General features: G+C 43.4%; 3 protein-coding genes across 3 annotated transcripts in view; all 3 read left to right on the top strand.

Moving 5' to 3' along the window:
- Window positions 1–18104, top strand: part of LOC142900668 (glypican-5-like) — a 446285-nt gene that overhangs the window by 1789 nt on the left and 426392 nt on the right. The gene's annotated exons all lie outside the window — the stretch shown is intronic.
- tm4sf18 (transmembrane 4 L six family member 18) lies at window positions 231–6895 on the top strand. Its single transcript, XM_076045469.1, has 4 exons — window positions 231–648; window positions 3025–3093; window positions 3615–3760; window positions 5702–6895. The coding sequence occupies exons 1-4, from the start codon at window positions 469–471 to the stop codon at window positions 5898–5900; spliced, it is 594 nt and encodes a 197-aa protein (XP_075901584.1). The 5' UTR covers window positions 231–468; the 3' UTR covers window positions 5901–6895.
- On the top strand, window positions 7928–18009 carry cp (ceruloplasmin). The gene is made up of 24 exons (XM_076045616.1): window positions 7928–8165; window positions 9149–9393; window positions 9813–10025; window positions 10128–10298; window positions 10435–10526; window positions 10898–11060; window positions 11146–11284; window positions 11380–11519; window positions 11955–12095; window positions 12199–12243; window positions 12326–12540; window positions 13942–14092; window positions 14222–14434; window positions 14765–14969; window positions 15053–15192; window positions 15356–15484; window positions 15958–16064; window positions 16182–16237; window positions 16335–16406; window positions 16565–16656; window positions 16761–16900; window positions 16978–17034; window positions 17675–17780; window positions 17860–18009. The coding sequence occupies exons 1-24, from the start codon at window positions 8005–8007 to the stop codon at window positions 17883–17885; spliced, it is 3219 nt and encodes a 1072-aa protein (XP_075901731.1). The 5' UTR covers window positions 7928–8004; the 3' UTR covers window positions 17886–18009.

The raw sequence follows: 18104 nt of genomic DNA, 5'->3' as shown, positions 1-18104 counted from the left end.
AATATATATATATTTTTACACATTTAAAAAAAATGTTATGAAAATGACTACATATTACATTACATTCACTGTTCTTTCTCTGAACCTGCTGCCTAAAAGACTGTGACACACACACACACACACACGAGGGGTTTTACAAACTTGAGACTGAGCTTGGTGCCAATTGGTCGGCCCTCCCCTTCCTATTAGTGCGTCTTTCCCAGAGCACGCACGATGTGCTTCCTCCGTCAACTCCCTCCGTAAGGAAGGAAAATCAGTCGGACACTTGCACACCAACAGTCTCACGCTCACCAGCGGTCACACGCGCTGCAGACTCGTGGCTGGTTTTGGTCTCCTGGCTCCGCAGCTGCTTCCCTACCCTCTCCTCTACTCTCCTCTCCTCTCCTGCTCCGTCCCTGCTCTCCCTCGGTTCATCCCACTCCTCCACCGTCTCTCTCTGCGGTCGTGAGCGCCTTTGTCGGGTGAGCGATGTGCTGCTCGGTGGGTTTCGCCCGGTCCCTGGGTCTGGCCTTGCTGCCTCTGGCCATCTGCTGTATCATGGCCAACCTGCTACTTCTTTTCCCCATGGGAGAAATCGCCTACATCCAACAGGGCCGTTTGACCAAATACATCTGGTACTTTGGTGGACTAGGCGGAGGAGGAATTCTGGTGAGTAAAAAGTAATAAATAAATGCTCATATAGCCTGATTCAATCAGTTGTGTGTTATATTTTGGGATTATCCCAGTACAAACTGCTTGCTTGCCACCAGTGAAGTAGCTTGGAGAGACTCCAGCCTCGCTCTGACCCTGAGTGCTGGATAAGCAGTGATAGAAAATACTTGAGTGGATGGTTCGGGTTTCGTTGTCTGTTATGTGTTTGACAGCACTGACAGTGAGATTTAACACTTTCTGCAACAAACTTTTTTTTTTTTTTTTTGGAAAACAAAATATTTTTTGTTCATTTCTTGTTGACATGTTTCATTTTCAGCTATTATCTGTGTGATGTTGTACAGTTTTTGTCTCAGTTAATTAAAAGAAAAAAATCTATTTCAGTCAAAGTTTAAATGGACCACAGTTGAAGCGTAATGTCCTTTTACCCACATGGTGCGTGGACTCCACCCTTCCCCTCATCTTTAGACTTTCGTTGGTTTAGAATTGTCGCAGACTGAGCCTGCTGTGTAATCCAGGTTTATTACAGATGGAAAATTTAAAGTGCTTTTAAAACACTACAATGACCAATTAATTGAATAACTGTGTATTATCACAATTAGAGCACTTTTATTTTTTTAAAGTGCTCTATATCTTAATATAAGTGACTGTCATGTGACAGTAAAACCGCCTAAATCGACAGCAAATCGCCCCGGAAATGTTTCTCGTTCACCAAAACGCAGTCACTTTACAGTTCGTTGTCTCATTTGGTCCTAAATACATTCTGGCACAGGTCTGTTTTCAGTCGTTACTGGAGAACAATAGCGTGTTGTGGGATTTCGCAGTTAATCCGTCTGCTGTGCGTGCTGCTGATCTGATGGCTTTGCGCCTGGACTCAGCAGAAAGGGACTGTTCTTTTAGTTTTAAGGAGGAACAGAGAAGAGATTGTTTCCCCAGACAAGATTAACTCTGTTTGGTAGAGAACCAATTATGTAAGGCGCGTACAACCTCACTCTCTTAAACACTCAGAATCTGTACACAAGCAGAAAAAAAAACAAAACTCTACAAAATCAAATCACTGTGCAAAGAATTTTTTTGCAGTTCAGATTCAGGCACATTGAGGAAAAGGAAATCCATGTCAGATTAGGCAATTTATTGTAGGAACACTCAGTGTTGGAAAGTTTACTTTTATTTTAAGCGGTTGAATCAGCTCTTAACGGCAAAACCAGACCAGGATGGAGAACAATGTGAGGAGGAAAAAAGATAAATCCCGTCCATTTATGAGCGAGAGGCAGAGGGAGACACGCCAGGCCTCCTCCCTCAATACGGTGAAAGACTTCCTGCTGAGGTTTCGGGATAAAATTGCAGAAAGTGCACAACGTGCACAGCTCAGCCAGCAAGCTACTTACAAACACAATTGAAAATCAAACTATTTTGACTCCTACATGGTTATATAAGATTACTTCTGCTTTGGTTTCTCCGCTGGGGCGTTTTCCTCTCTTGTGGAAATGACAAAATTAAAAAGTCAAGGAGCAACTGGAATCCCCCGGAGAGAGTCTATCTTTAGCGCACAGCCTTCCTCTCCTCTCCCTTTTTTTCTCATGCGCACCTCCCTCACGAAACACAAAAGAAGACCCGCATGCGGCTGTGTTAAGTAATAGATGGTTTGCACTACATAACATGGACTGAAGCCCATCAAATGAGTGATTATATAACACTCGACCCACTTGACAGAACGTTTTTAAGTAGCTAAATGTTTATTTTCGAGTCCAGCGCTGCGTTCACATGCAGGATGTGCACGACTCATTGCTTATTATTTTTCTGCGTGTGTGGAACCTTGGGAACCACCCCGCACCCCCTCTCTCGGGGTGTGATTTAAAGTCCTTGACTGCTGGGAGAGTGACAACAACACAGGAAACAGGAATAGAGGAAAAAGGGAGGGAGCAGTGGAAGAGCACGGACCTAAAATAAACATTTTAATGTTCCTTCCTCTGTCTTCCTCTCCTTTTTGCACCGAGGGCTTCCACACAACTGAACCCTTCCTCCATCCGCTGGCACTCCCTGACTAAAGGGACAATCTGCAGTGTTTATGTAGCGCCTTTGGGCCCTATTGTCAAACTGAAGCTCACATATACTGATTATATCTAGCATCAAATTCTTTCACACTCTTAAAATGTATGTATGTATGTATGTATTTATGTATATGTGCGTTTGTGTGTGTGTGTTTGTGTGAAATATAAATATGTGTCTGTGTGTATACAGCATGCATGTATCCCCGTGTTGTGTTTCAGGTTGGTCAACACTTGAGACAAACTCTTGAGTCTGTCTAGGCCAGTAGAAAGTGTGAGGTGTCAAATCGTAATGTGGCTTTCTAGTCACGTTCACGTGTGCTTTCAGATGCTGGTTCCAGCTGTGGTCTTCATCACCCTGGGGAAATGCAACTGCTGCTGGAATGAGAGCTTAATGGTGAGATTTTAATCAGTCTGTATTGTAGAATATCAGAAGGAAGAATGATACGACAAGGCTGTATGTATGTGTGTATGTATGTATGTACACCTACATATATACATACTTATATGTATTTGTGTGTGTGTTTGAGTGTTTATTTAAATGGTTCTCTCAGTGTAATGGAGTGTAAACTTTGACTCAAGGCTGTTAAACACCGTCTCCTTATGAGAAGGAATGCTAATGCTAATCCAGCTATGACAAGTGCAACAAGGCCCCCATTGTGGGTTATCGCTGGGCACACTAAGCTCGGGTCAAACTAATAGAGCCACATGCACAGCTGCTGTCGGGTTTGTGTTGTTGTAGCAGCTGCCTGTGAGATATCATCCCTGAAATGTACAAATGCAGCAGCAGCAGCAGCAGCAGCAGCAGCAGCAGCAGCAGCAGCAGGACACTTGTGCAGGGAGACATTTGCGAAGGAGTCTGAACACGTGCATGATCCTGTGTTAAGTCACTTGTAATGTGTGTGTTTCTCTCTGTAGATGTGTGGCTCAGTGTTGGCAGCAGTGGTCGGCCTTCTGGGCTCTGGCTACTGTTTTGTCATGTCAGGGTTCGACTTGCTGGAGGGTCCCATGTGCTACACGAACTCTTTGAGCTGGTCATACCCCTTTTCAGATAAGACTGGCAGGTACGAAGCTACTGATATACTGCTATCTATCTGTCTGTTTGTCTGTCTGTCTGTCTGTCTGTCTGTCTAATGAAGTACTTCATAAACCCACATTTCAACAGCAAATTGTTTTAAATCAAACCAGTCATACTGGAGTATTCAATAATCCAAAAACAAAACAAAACTCTGGATTTGCTACTTGTAAGCATCAGAAAAAACTTGACGCCTCCGTTAAACAAAAAGGATGAATGTGGCAGCCATTCTCTTAATGAGCTTTTGGGGATCAGCTTTCTACTTAAGGGCAGCAGATGTTCAACAGGATTTTGGACTCCTAAAAAAAAAAATCTAATTAATCAAATGAAGTGAAACTGTTTTTTCATGATGAATGGAGTGATTGAGTAAATTGAGTGAAGTGCTTTCACTTGATCAACAAGTTAATCAGTTTATCTTCGGTTCTTTCCAAAAGGCAGTTCACAAATAACTTGAAAGACGTCTAATAGTTGAGGCAATGCGTCTTCTCCGATCCCGTCTTGTTATGAAGCAGATTCGGTTTCTACCGTGTTCGGTGGACGCAGGAATGAAGTTCTGCAAACAGAAGTGTTTCAGAGTTTGTGATCTGAGCAGACACAGCAGTCCCAACACAGAGGATGAGCGTCGTGCCTACTATGTCTTCCTGAAACATGTGTCTGTTGCACATCTGAGTTCAGAACAAAACCCTCCATCATAGTGAAATTCTGTCACAGTCTGGCTCACTATGTTTACAATAACCTTGGAGGTTAAAGGCACAAACTGCTGAGATAACACAACTGCTTTATTTTGGGTCAGACAAACCATTTAAAAGGAACTAAAGGTGATCCAATTTTATGAAATGAACGGAAAAAAAAAAAACACTTTGTAAGTTTGTTTGGATTCAGTCATGTGGATATGAAGATTGGAAAGCAGTACTAATAAGACAAGTGGGAGTAGAGGAGCGTTCCACTGCCAGTTGCCCCGTTTGGCTGCTTCCTGTTATCTCTGCAGACTCTTCTTTACTTTGTCTTTGTCGCGGTACGTTGCCTCTTATCTCACAGTTTGAGGCCCAGGCCATGAAGGTCAACAAGCTGCTACCTTGTTTTGAGCACAGACCAGCACGACAGGGGCGTGGCTTCTGAGTTTTACAGAGTGTGTAACAAATTAGAACAGACTTCCTCCTGATTTGTTTCACCACCAAGGTCCAGTGTGCAAAATCTGGCTTGATTCATGACTTTTATATTGGTAAAAGCTTAACATACAGCCAATAAAGACATAAATAAAAGTGTATACTCATAGTACAAAAACAAGTACTTCTTGTTTCTTATATGTATATAACAATAATATACATAGAGCAAGGGTCTTGCTCCCAGTTTGCTGCCTTCTTGCACTGCCATATTTCTAAGGAAGCCCGGTGTGGACAATCCAGCCGCCTGACAGCAGGTTTTGTGTTTAGGGGGAATATTTGCTTTCTCAAATATACCAACAAAGAAGAAGGTTGATGAGATAAACAGGTTTTTGCTGGCAGGCCACCGTAGTTCACTTACAAGCTTGGGAGAGGGAGGGTACGAAGCATGGATGTATTATAAGAACTGGATACCGGACTGGCAATATGGCTGCGTGCTGATTTCCCCAGTGGTCACTTGCGGTACTGCAGCAAAAACAAAATCGTATGGGCCCAAAAGAGCATTTTTCCCATAGACCGCAATACAAAAATAAAAGCCTTTAAAACAGCTGACAAGATGACTGTGACCTGAAATGCGAGTCATAGCAAATCTCTCTATTGTAGATTTTTCACTTATGGTCTTTTAGTCATTTAAAAAAAAAAATGATAAAGGTCATAAAATCACGATAAACGAGTTTATTCCCAGTGTGACACCACAGTGCTGTGCCATGTTGGGCTCACTTCCTTCACGTACCTCTCATTCAGTTCTCCTCCTGTGCGCTCTCCAGCTATCTCCTGCAGCCCGAGATGTGGTCACAGTGTCACCAGCCTGTGCACATAGTGGAGTGGGACGTGACTCTGCTGTGCGTGCTGCTGGGCCTGGCCGTGCTGGAGTTCGTCATCTGCCTGCTGCAGCTGGGCAACGGCCTGGTCAACGCCGTGTGCCGGCCGTGTTGCTACAAGCAGGAGTACAGCCTCAACGCGTAGATCAAAACACGGCAGCAGTCTGCAGACTCGACTGCACCGCGAGAGCCTGAAAATAAAAATAAAAATCAATCAGCCAATCTCTTAAAATGTAAAGTATGCGCACATTTATAACAAAAGACACATGCGTCTATGGGAGGGAGCAGACTGACAGTTCTACTAGGTGCTGCTATGTGTAGTGAGTGTGTGTGTCTGTCACATCTATGCGTATAGTATCATGAACATCTGGTCAGTGTAGTCACTTTGTTTTCAAACCTTTCATCGTAACTTACGGATTGCTGACAGAGTCCATGGGTTTTTATTTTTCTATTTCCGGTGAAGCTCGAAATTGTAAAAGGCAACAATGGAACGTCCGCGACAACACGGTCGTATCATTTCTCAAAACGCAGCGCCTCATGACGCCACATGCAAATGATGCAGCGGATTGCAAATGACACTGCCTGCATAAAACAACATGGGTAAACACAGATAACAAACATTAGAAACCCTTGGTGATAAGGTGCGGGCTGATGTTAAAAATATTTGTCCAGTTGTTTTGCGCTACTGTTTGAAATGTTCACTTCCACTTTTTTTTTGTAAATACGATGCCGAGGGTTATGTTGACAATGTTCACGTCTGTCAATGTTTTATCATTTCTTCACTGCTGTATATTTCTTTCTTTTTTTTTTGCAATGCCACTGTTGATGATGTCTCTGCAAAGTGTGATTTCCACTAATTTCTTTCTTCTTTTTTTTTTTTTATTGATCATCCAACGTCAGCGCCGTTGGTTGGATCACGTGAGGTTAAGAGCAGATTTTTCTTTGAGTGTTTGTACATTTGTTTTATTCTTAGAGCAGGTGTTTTTTGGCGGATTATTATGGGTCTTTTTGGAGGGGAAGGGCATCCTTTTGACACAAAATCAGTATTAAACGACATTTTGTATGAATTTCAGTGTGATATTTTTATAATGTATGTTTCTTTGGGCTGCCTTGAATAAAAAGGTATTATTTTCATTTGAATCATCTGACTAATCAATAAATTGCGCCTTTTTTTGTGTAACACGCTTATTCTCAATACTCTGCCTCTACACAAAAACCAAAATAATCCAAAGCAAACAAGCAATCAATAGTTACTCTATAACACTAAAGACATTGAGAAAGTGAGGCAGACAAATACACTGTGAGGACACAGTGCATAAGGAGCGTGACCTGCCAGGCTGTCCCAGTAAGAGGAATGAATTGATTATCTTCTCAGATACTCGCTCACTGGTTGAACCTGCTCACTTTCGGCTCTGTATGGACTGTTTGACCGTCGTCTGCTGTGTGTGGTGTAATCCTGGACTGGGTTAGTTTCTGCCCTGGACTTTCCAAAGTTTCCAGCTATTGATCTGCATCTGGACGGAACTGATCAACAAAGGACCATGTGATTTGTGACAAGTCATTTTTTTCAGGATTCAAGCTTTGGAAAGTTCCATTCGAGTAGGGGAAGATCTGGCGGCATTTTGATTAAAAAAATATATACGATTGGTAATAATAGGTGAGCGAGGGCTTTGTACAATTGGATGGTCTGTTCCTTCACTCCTTTGTATTTACAGTGTTTAATTATGTCACTTTTAAGAGGGCGAGACAGCTTTGAATGGAATGGAAAAAAAAAGGCTTGGAAGTACATAATTATGACCAATGTACATCATTATGTACATTATGACTTGCTCATGTTTTCACTGGATTCACTGACATTGAGTAAATCTATACATACATTACTCATTTTATATGACAGGACCTGAACATATGTTGCTTCTAGACACTAGACTATATTAGACTATTAGACAGTGCCAAGACATATGATGAGCCCCCCCCTTGTTTTTGCCTTTTCATGTGAGTGAAAAGCAAAAAGTCCAGACTTTCGACATTGTCTGCCGTTGTGCAATTTTCACCAAATAGATCAAACGCAACTCTGGCTCTAACCCCATTTGTCGGTCAGGGACCTCCCTGCTTGCTCTGCTTGTCGTGTTTCCAGGACCTGCGAGGGTATAAAACACACTCAGGTTTCCCGGACGGACTGATTGACAACAATCTCAGCACCGACTGTGTGCTGGATCTCAGAGCTCCTCATCACTTCTGCCTCGACAATGCAGTGGCTGGGACTGAGGGGGGTGTTGCTGCTGTGCTGCTCAGCAGCGTGTGTCTCCGCCGCGACCAGGGAGTACTTCCTCAGGATCGAGGAGGTTTCTTGGAACTACGCCCCGAGCGGAATGAATGTCATTCAGAACCGCACGCTGGAGGAGGATGAGTAAGTGCGAGCGGGACGTTGTCTTTGTTATGCCGCTGCTGGAGCTCGTCCAGACGCCGGCAGCCTGAGCAGCAGTGGAGGGAAAAACAAAAAAATAATAATTCCATCCATTTCCTCCGCTTCAGTCTTGCCTTTTCATCTTCAGTGTGCAGGTGTTTGTTTTGAGCGCTGCAGCATGGGCCACAAAATCTGAGATTTCTTAATGTTTCCAATCTACACTCATTAAACACTGTGGTAGCCAACGCATATGGAAACTCATCAGATATGCCAAACAGCGGCAGCTCTGAAGGACATGCTTTCAGTGAAGCAGAGGTGGCAAAAGTATTTCCATTCAGTACTGAAGTAACCGTATGGACACTTGTGTTAAAAATACTCTGAGGAAAGGAAATGTACTGCCTCAACTCCTTCACTAAAGTAAAAGTAAGGAAGTATAGGTCCTAAAATGCACTTAAGTGAAAAGTAAAAATCAGATGTTTTTCAACCAATGAAACAATGCATTTACATACATGTTGACACTTTAATCTCCCTCTAGAATATCATTCACTTTTGTTTTGAGCTACAGAACAGCATAGTTCAAATGGCTTCACTTGGAGCATCAACAACTATGATAAATAATAAGTGAATTACTTTGAACAGAATTTTCATCTTTCAAAGACTTTTAAACACAAGATTAACAAGCATGTGTTCCAGTGTAAAGAGCAGAAAGTACAGATACTTGTGAACAAATGTAGGGGTAAAAGTAAAAAAGTTGTCCAAAAGACAAATAGTCAAGTAACGTACTGTTAAATCACTTCCTTTTCAAGAGCACAACAGTTCACTTTTGAAAAGGTTTACAGTTGTTACTTACATAATGGCATTTTATGATCTGATATTGACATGCTATTATTATTACTCATTTCTTTGTCCAATCTTTAAATGATCTTTTATGGCACATCTTGGAACTCTCTCCACACCACACTCTCCATGTCCCTCTGTCCCTGCAGAGAAGCTGCAGTCTTTTTGCAGAGAGGACCCCAGCGCATCGGCTCCATCTACAAGAAGGCTGTGTACAAGCAGTACAGCGACGCCACCTACAGGACAGAAGTGGCCAAACCGGAGTGGCTGGGCTACTTGGGACCCGTGCTGAAGGCCGAGCAGGGCGACACGGTGCTCGTCCACCTGAGGAACGCAGCGTCCAGGCCGTACAGCATCCACCCTCACGGGCTGAACTACAGCAAGAGCAGCGAGGGTGAGAGTTCGCCTGCCACACGCTGGTGGGGTCAGCCTGCACACCACTTGACTTTGTTGTATATTCAGAGGTGGGAAGTAACGAAGTACAAATACTTTGTTACTGTACTTGAGTAGATTTTTCTGGTATTTGTACTATATTTGAGCATTTCTTTTTCTGCCAACTTTTTCGACTATTATTAGTCCAAACATCCAATTATGGCTCAACTACAGTTTGGTTGTGCTGATTAATGGCAAAAACAAAGTACATTTCAGAACCTGTACTTTCTTTCTTTCACTTGAGTAAAGGAGTTAAATCATTACTTTTACTTTTACCAGAGTATTTTTTTCACACAAGTACCTGTGCTTTTGCCCAAGTACAGAATGTGAGTATATCTGCCACCTCTGTGTGTATTTGACTTCGTGCTTCTCTGTCCGCAGGAGCGCTGTACCCCGATGGCACCACTGCGGGCCTGAAGCGTGACGACGCGGTGCCACCGGGGGTTACGCTGACGTACGAGTGGACCCTCCCCGAGGACCACAGCCCGACTTCGGAGGAAAGCAACTGCCTGACCAGATTCTACCACTCCCACGTCGGAGCACCCAAAGACATTAACTCGGGCCTGATAGGACCCCTCCTCATCTGCAAGAGAGGTACGTAGTCTCCAGAGTGTTTGAAAACAGATAAACATTGTAAATGTTTGCAAGCTTTTTTGACGTACAGAGCGTTACAAGGTGTCCTCACCTGTTTTACAGGAGCCCTGGAGACAGCACGCAGCGATTCTGTACAGGTGTTCGCTCTGCTCTTCACGGTGTCGGACGAGAACTTCAGCTGGTACCTGGATGAGAACATCAGGACGTACATCACGAACCCTGCCACAGATCTCAAGGAGGATGAGGACTTCATTGAGAGCAACAAAATGCACGGTGTGTTTGGGTTATTTATCTAGTTAATTTTTTTTTTTTTATTTGGGTTAGTGGGGTTCAATTACAAGAATACAAGTAGATGCATTACGATACACACAAGCTTACTTTTTGTTTATGCCATCTGTGGGGTCTGCAGGCATAAATGGGTTCCTGTATGGCAACCTGCCTGGACTCAGCGTGTGCCAAGGAAGCCAAGTTCACTGGCATTTGTTTGGCATGGGCAACGAGGTAATGCCGAGCTTTTATTGCTTCACGACTTTACCGCTACACAACTAACATGTTGCTGCGATGCCAAATGTGACCTTTTGTCTTTTGAAGTTTCACTTTCACATCTGGTGGAGAAAACATTTGGAGCAGTGAGGTGGATCCACAGGCAAAACCTATTCCCACACGTTTTCATGGTAGTTTAGTGCATTTACTGCTGTAAAAGCCATGGAAATGATCTCATTTCAAAAGATGCTTGTTGGTATAAAAGAGTTAGTGAGTTGGAAAGTGGAATAAGAAAGTGTTTTTCCTCAGCGAATCCTTGTTCACGACGTAGGTGTGCGAGTCCCCCCCCCCCACCCTTGACCTAGAAGTAACGCCATCCATCTCACCAGGTGGACATGCACTCGGTCCATTTCCACGGCCAGATCTTGACCACTATGGGCGAACACACGGACACAGTCAGCATGTTCCCAGGCTCCAGCACCATGGCCGCAATGACGGCCGACAACCCTGGACACTGGCTGCTGACCTGCACCGTCAACGACCATCTAATGGGTAGAGGCCTCTTTCAGATGAGTTTGGAAATGCTGCTGCGTAGGTGTATAAAATGTTTATTTTTGATGCTGTTTCTTGTGTCCAGGTGGGATGCAGGCTTTGTTTGAGATCAGAAAGTGTTTCCCCAATGTCCACAAGCCGCGGCCATTCGGTGATGTCAGACAGTACTTCATCGCGGCTGAGGAAGAGGTCTGGGACTACGCTCCTACAGTGCCTGAGGATGGGTCAGTTACTGTGCATGGCATATGCATGCACTGTGTATTAAAGTGGAGGTGGCAGCACAATGTAATGATGTTTGCGTTTTTCTTACTTGGTGCAGAGAAGCCGAGGAGTTTGTCACCAGAGGTAGAAACCGTATCGGGAGTCGCTACAAGAAAGTTCGCTACGTTGAATATACTGACAACACCTTCATGGTGAAGATGTTACGCAGCCCTGCTGAACAGCACCTCGGAATTCTGGGTAAGACAAATTTGGTAATGGTGATGTATGGTAAGACTGTGAAAGGATTAATGAGAAGAAAGTGTGTATCTAAATAAATTATGATGGTCTGGTATCACTTCTGTTATGTCTTATTCTGTTATATCTGTCATATCAGCTCGGCCCAACTTTAAGTATTTTTTCATCCCAATAATATTTAGTAAACAGTGACAGAACAAACCTATTATTATAATCTAGAGCACACATTTTTACAATTTAAATCAGTATTGAAATTATTTGCAATAATTACAAAGATGCATCCATTTGGTGTTTTAGAGACAAAATTAGAAAATTGGAAAAATAATAATAATTGCAGTAATTAATCAAATATTTCTGGTTTACTACAGCTGTCAGTAGAATGTTGTTTTTTTTTTGTAAATTCTTGTTTTGTAAGGGAACCTCTATCTGTGTTTCCAGGTCCGGTGCTGCGGGCTGAAGAAAGAGACACCTTCAGAGTGGTTTTCAAGAACAAAGCCAGCCGTCCTTACAGCATCCAGCCGCACGGCGTCCAGTACAGCGTGGATCAGGACGGGACTCTCTACTACAACGAACTCGAAGGTTGTCACCAGCAGGAAAGCTCAGTTTTGCCTCTCACGAGTCACTGTGTAAAATCGTCCCTCATGATCTTCCATCCTCCCCCCCTCACGATTCACTTTGTCAGAGTCCTACACGGAGAAGAAACTGCGGGAACTGAAGCGGCAGCCAAGTGGGTGTGACCCTCAACCGTTATTTCACTGAATCAATCAATGTATTACTGGATCTCACTGTGCTGTACTGTATATTCTCAGGAGTGGTCACCCCTCCCCCGGCCGCTCTAGTCAGACCTGGGGCAGTGCACACCTACGAGTGGACGGTGCCGCTGAGCGCTGGTCCGGTCAAAGGGGACCCGGACTGCCTGACCTACGTGTACTACTCTGGAGTGGACCCTGTGAGAGACACCTCCTCCGGGCTGGTCGGGCCGCTGCTCGTCTGTCGCCCAGGATCTCTGAGGGGAGGAGAGCAGGTGGGAAAAGACTGATAGGGTCCCATGTTTTCTGAGGTCCCGATTTGTTTTGGCTTTAATGAACTCGGACGCTTTGTTGGAAACTTCCTGGTTTCTGGAAAGGCACAAAACATCAGACAACACTGCTCTTTGTGACATCACAAAGTATTTTTTGGAAGCCTGCTAACATCGGAAAAAAACGTTTGGTATATCTGGGAGAAATTCAATGACAGGCTAAAGGAAAAGTGAGTTTTGCTTAATATGGGATCTTTAAAGGTCCAGTGTGTAAAATGTGGCTTGATTTATGATTTTTATATTGGAAAAAAACTCAACATACTACCCATAAATACTAATAAAAGTGTATTCTCACAGTACAATCAAAATAATTTGGTTTTCCTACCCTTCTCATTTAAGAATACACTTACAGCAATGAGGGTCTTGCTCCAAGTTGGTTGTCACTTTGCGCCACCTTTACCCCAGTTCTTTATTTGTTTTTTGTTTTTTTAAAGAAATACCTGGCCTCCTCCTCCTTTTACACACTACACTTTTAATTTTTTAGCATATACCAGAATTTAGTTTTTCATTTATAAAAGTAAATTAATAAGTGGACAGGGTGGTGCAGTGGTTAGCACAGTGGCGCCTCACTGTGGCCATTCTGTTTGCAGTTTGCATGTTCTTCTTGTGTCCGTGTGGGATCTCCAGCTGTCCAACAGTCTAAAAGAATTGCATGTGTTGTGAAGTGGGAATCTGCCAGAGGTGTGAGGGTGAATGGCCGTTTGTCTTTCCAAAGGGCCCTGCGATAAACTGGCCCATGTCCATAAATTTGCCCAGTGTGTAAACCCGCCTGCGTCCAAATACAGCAGGGATGGGCTCCAGCAAACCCCACGACCAGGAGTGCGGAAGTTGTTGTAGAAAGTGGATGAAAGGCAGAAGATAGAAGTAACATTTAATGTTGTTTTAACCTCTCTTTAAACGGTTAAAGAGAGGTGAGGGATCAGTAAATGGGGTAAAAGCAACAAAATATCTGTAAAATGATAGCTTGGAGGAATCAGTATTGAGAGGCCCATCGGCAGCGCAAGGTTCCTTTTTTGTGGATCGTATCAGACATTCTCAAAACACATGAAATACGCCAAGAGATGTTTTCCCAGGGTTATTTTTCCCCTTCCGTAATAAGGAGGAAAAAAAATATCTAGAGGCACATCCCGTTACTGTGTTCTTAGTTGTTAGCTGTGTCTTCATTAGTTTTTAAGTGTTTAAGTACCTCTCAGCTGAAAAATGAAAACACTGCCAAGGCTGACTAAATTGCAATTAAAATGCGTGTCCGCTGAGGAAATTCTTTTTAACGTTATCCCCGTTGAAGAGATAAAAAAACAAACATTTCCTCAACCTTTTCTTTTGCTTTGTCTCCACTCTACCACATAGAGAAACTATGCCAAAGAATTCCACCTGCTGGCCACAGTGTTTGATGAGAACTTGAGCTGGTATCTGGACGACAACATCAGGACATACACCACTGCGCCCGCCAGCGTCAACAAGGAGGACGAGGGCTTCATGGAAAGCAACAGAATGCACTGTGTGTAGCCTCAAAACACGAGAAAAGAAGAAATGTTTGGCTGTTTTTTTTAGTTTTTTTTTTTAGGAGGGAAATATTTCACATAACGGCTGCATTTTTTCCTTTTCCTTCTCTGTGTCTGTGTTACAGCCATCAATGGGTATGTGTACAGGAACCTCCCGGGCCTGACTATGTGCAAGGGGGACCAAGTATCGTGGCACCTGTCGGGACTGGGCACAGAGACAGACATCAACAGCCTTCACTTCCAGGGCAACCGATTCATCTACCGACTGAACAGGCGCGACTCCATCAGTGTCTTCCCTCACATCTCCCACACCGTCACCATGCAGCCAGACAGCATAGGTGAGCGTCCAGCTGCCGAACGCAGCTTATGGAAACTCTCAGTGACGTCTCTACATCCCACCAGTGAGAGTATCCTAGCGAGAGCAGTCTAGACGAGGCTTAGCAGCAACTACACACCAGAGAAAGACGACATAAACTGTAATGGGTATATTTATGATATTTCATTTTATTTTCATTTTTTCCCCTCAAATTTCTTATATTAAACCACATCCGGTAAGGAGCCTCTGAACACACTAGCATATTAATCATTCCAGAAACTATGCTGTGTGGGTGGCCTCATAAAATTCTTCAGCACTGGTCATCTAATGTCTCTAATATGTCCTCTCTCAGGTCAGTTCGAGGTGGTCTCACCCACAGTGGTTCATTACCGCGGTGGCATGAGGGCCAACTACACGGTGCAGAGGTGCAATTTCTTCCAGCGTCAGACTGAGCTGTTCCTCCATTCCAAGACCTACTACATCGCTGCCATGGAAATAGACTGGGACTACTCACCAAACCGAACATGGGAGGCTGAGATGTTCCACGGGATGGAGAAGTACGTCACTGTGGACGCACTCTGTAAGTGACCAGCACTGCGCCTTCTGTTTGTAATGCAACTTCCTTGTTCTCCTTGTGCAGTCCGGCCACCGTGTTCCTGGACCAGCAGGGCGGGTTCATCGGCTCGCGCTACAAGAAGGTGGTCTACAAGCAGTTCACCAACGACAGGTTCAACACGGAGGTTCAAAGAGACGCCGACACGGAACACCTCGGCATCATGGGTGGGAAACAAAAGCAAAGAAACAAATTGTCCAACGTCATTTTTATATTCTCAATATCAGGAAAAGTTTTTGATTTTTTTTTTTTTTTTGTTATTTGTGACTTTTTTTACTTTTCAGCCTTTGGTCACCGCTGAACATTTGTTGCATCTTTCCCTTCGCACAGGCCCTATGATTCATGCCAAAGTGGGAGACAAGGTGAGGGTGGTTTTTAAAAACATGGCCTCCAGGCCTTATTCTATCCACGCAGATGGAGTCAAGACGGAGACCCCTGATGTTCATCAAACCCAGCCAGGTACACACACACACACACACACACACACACACACACGGAAAATCTCTGCAGGCGGAGGCAGGGCAGGAAGATTCTCACGGAGAAGAAAAATTGAAGAGTTTCTGTTTGACTTTTGATTATTTTATGATGGATTTTTTTTGCTTTTTGAGTGTCAAAAGTGCAATATGAATCCAATGCATTATTATTCGGGACTGAGCCTCAGCGAAGGCATGCTCTCATTATTATTATTATTATCATTATTATTATTATCATTATTATTATTATTATTATTATTATTATTATGGGATATAATGGGAAAACATTAATTAGTCTGGACAGTGCAAAATGTTTTAATTGCTATTACCACCACTACAACAACAACATCAACAACAGCAACAGTGACAACAACAACTACTACTACTACTACTACAACTACTACAACAACTACAACAACAACTACTACTACTACTACAAATATGATGAACTGCTTTCAGGTGAGACCCATTCATACTACTGGTACGTTAACAAGAATACGGGACCAACAGCAGAGCAAGAGGAGTGCTCCGTGTCTGCGTACTACTCCACTGTTGATGTTGTCAAGGTACGGCGATACAGCTCCAACACGCGTGCACGCCCACTGGCATTCTGCAACTTTAACTCTCACAGTTAGCAGCAAATTCCTAACACACACGCTGATATCGTCTGCCTCCCTGTACAGGATCTATACAGCGGTCTGATTGGCCCGTTGGTGATCTGTCGCGGCAGCTGGGGCAGGTGAGTGTGTCCGCATCCATGGCTGCACATTTAATCTAACAAGTAAGGCTTCATGTGTATAAATAGGATGCTGAAAGTGTTTATGAACTGCTTCCAGGACTTTGGGGATGAAGAAAGAAATAGAGGAATTTGCACTGCTTTTCCTGGTCTTTGATGAAAACGAGAGCTGGTAAAAGAAATTGTCTTGGTGCTCAACCTCTCCACGCCATTCCATAATCAGGCAGTGCCGGACACATCTTCTGTCCATATCATGTGCACAATCTGTGCTCAGTGCTGTCCTCTGTAGATGAATAGAGAATATTTGCTGATAAGATATCAATATTCCAGGTACCTTGATGACAACATCCGGACCCACATCAGGAACCCCCGTCCAAACCTAAAGGAAGATGAAACCTTCATAGAGAGCAACAAGATGCACTGTGAGGACGACACACATAGAGCACACACACAAAATGCAACCCGATGATGTAAAGTTTCTGAGGCAACAATTGCAGGCGTGCTTTGAAATGTTCCGTGTCTGCAGCCATCAACGGACTCATGTATGCAAACCTGGTGGCTCTGAACATGGAAGTGGGTGACAAGGTGTACTGGTACCTGATGGGAATGGGCAACGACGTGGACATACACACAGTACACTGGCATGGACACAGTGTAGAATACAAGGTATTTATAATTCAACTACGACTTTACAACGACACGTAATGTAAAGAATGGCAACACAAACACTTCTTTATCTCCAGCTGGGCGGAGGTCCTCAACGCACTGATGTCTATGAACTGTTTCCAGCTACCTTCCAGGTAAACCCGTCAGGATTTGCTTTATTCAATCTTCCTTCATTTCTAATGAAATATAGTTTGATCCGGAAAAAAAGGACAGAAAGCAGAAGTCAGGAGAAGAGAGGATGCTAATTTACATTGCGTTTAAACTTGGTTTGCACGAATCTGCAAACAGAGTAATGAACAAAAAAAATGGAGAATTAGGATTTGATGTCAACTAAATAAGGGAGTAATTTTCAATAAACTGTGCAGCCTGAATTATGAGATGCTTGGCAGTGTACTTTACCATTAACACCTATTTGCTGACGTACAGAAAGTGGTCTTTTACAAATCAGCCAATACTCTTTGTTTTTCCCCTTTAAAATTCTCCACTTAACCACTTTAATTACAGGGACCAGAAACAACATTCTGTTGGTCTGACCTGTCTCCTCTCAGAACTCAAACAGAAAGGCTGCTATTATGTTCCTTTCAGAAGGCTCTCAAACATTTTGATGTTTGATGATGAAAGGAGTCGCGCCTTTCCAAAACATCAGAGAAAATAATGGTTTGAATGCAGTTTTCTTTATGGCTAAAACAAAACGCTGACCTTCCAGCTGTGGGAAGCCCTGCTTCTTCGGTAACGTCGTGCTCGTAAGGAATCAGATGTGCTGATCTTTTCCAGACAGTGAAAATGCGTCCTCAGTATCCCGGTACCTGGCTGCTCCACTGTCACGTCACCGACCACATTAAAAGCGGCATGGAGGCAATGTATAGTGTAACTAAAAAAGGTAAGGGGAAAAAAAAATTACAGACAGATGTGCTGCCAAAAGTGATGGAGGATCGTAACAAGAGTGCTTTGTTTGACAGCAAACAGGAGGGGAATCTTCGGCTGAGTGACTGAGGAGGACGGATTCAGAGACAACTCTCGTGGAACGTGGACAAAGCAAAGATTTCTAACTCATCTTATCAGCCTCTTTTTCCAACATGAAATAATAGGAAAATTATTCATCCGGAAAACTCAGCTAGTTTTTTCTTCAAAATAATACAGTATATATGTATATATATGTACATATATATATATATGTATATATATATATATATATATATATATA

The sequence above is a fragment of the Nelusetta ayraudi genome, unplaced genomic scaffold, assembly GCF_046127955.1.
Source record: "Nelusetta ayraudi isolate G7.1 ecotype Tasmania unplaced genomic scaffold, CSIRO-AGI_Nayr_v1 ptg000084l, whole genome shotgun sequence".
NCBI lineage: Eukaryota > Metazoa > Chordata > Actinopteri > Tetraodontiformes > Monacanthidae > Nelusetta > Nelusetta ayraudi.
Note: the sequence above shows the minus strand (reverse complement) of the source record. Positions and strands in the feature narration are given on the sequence as shown.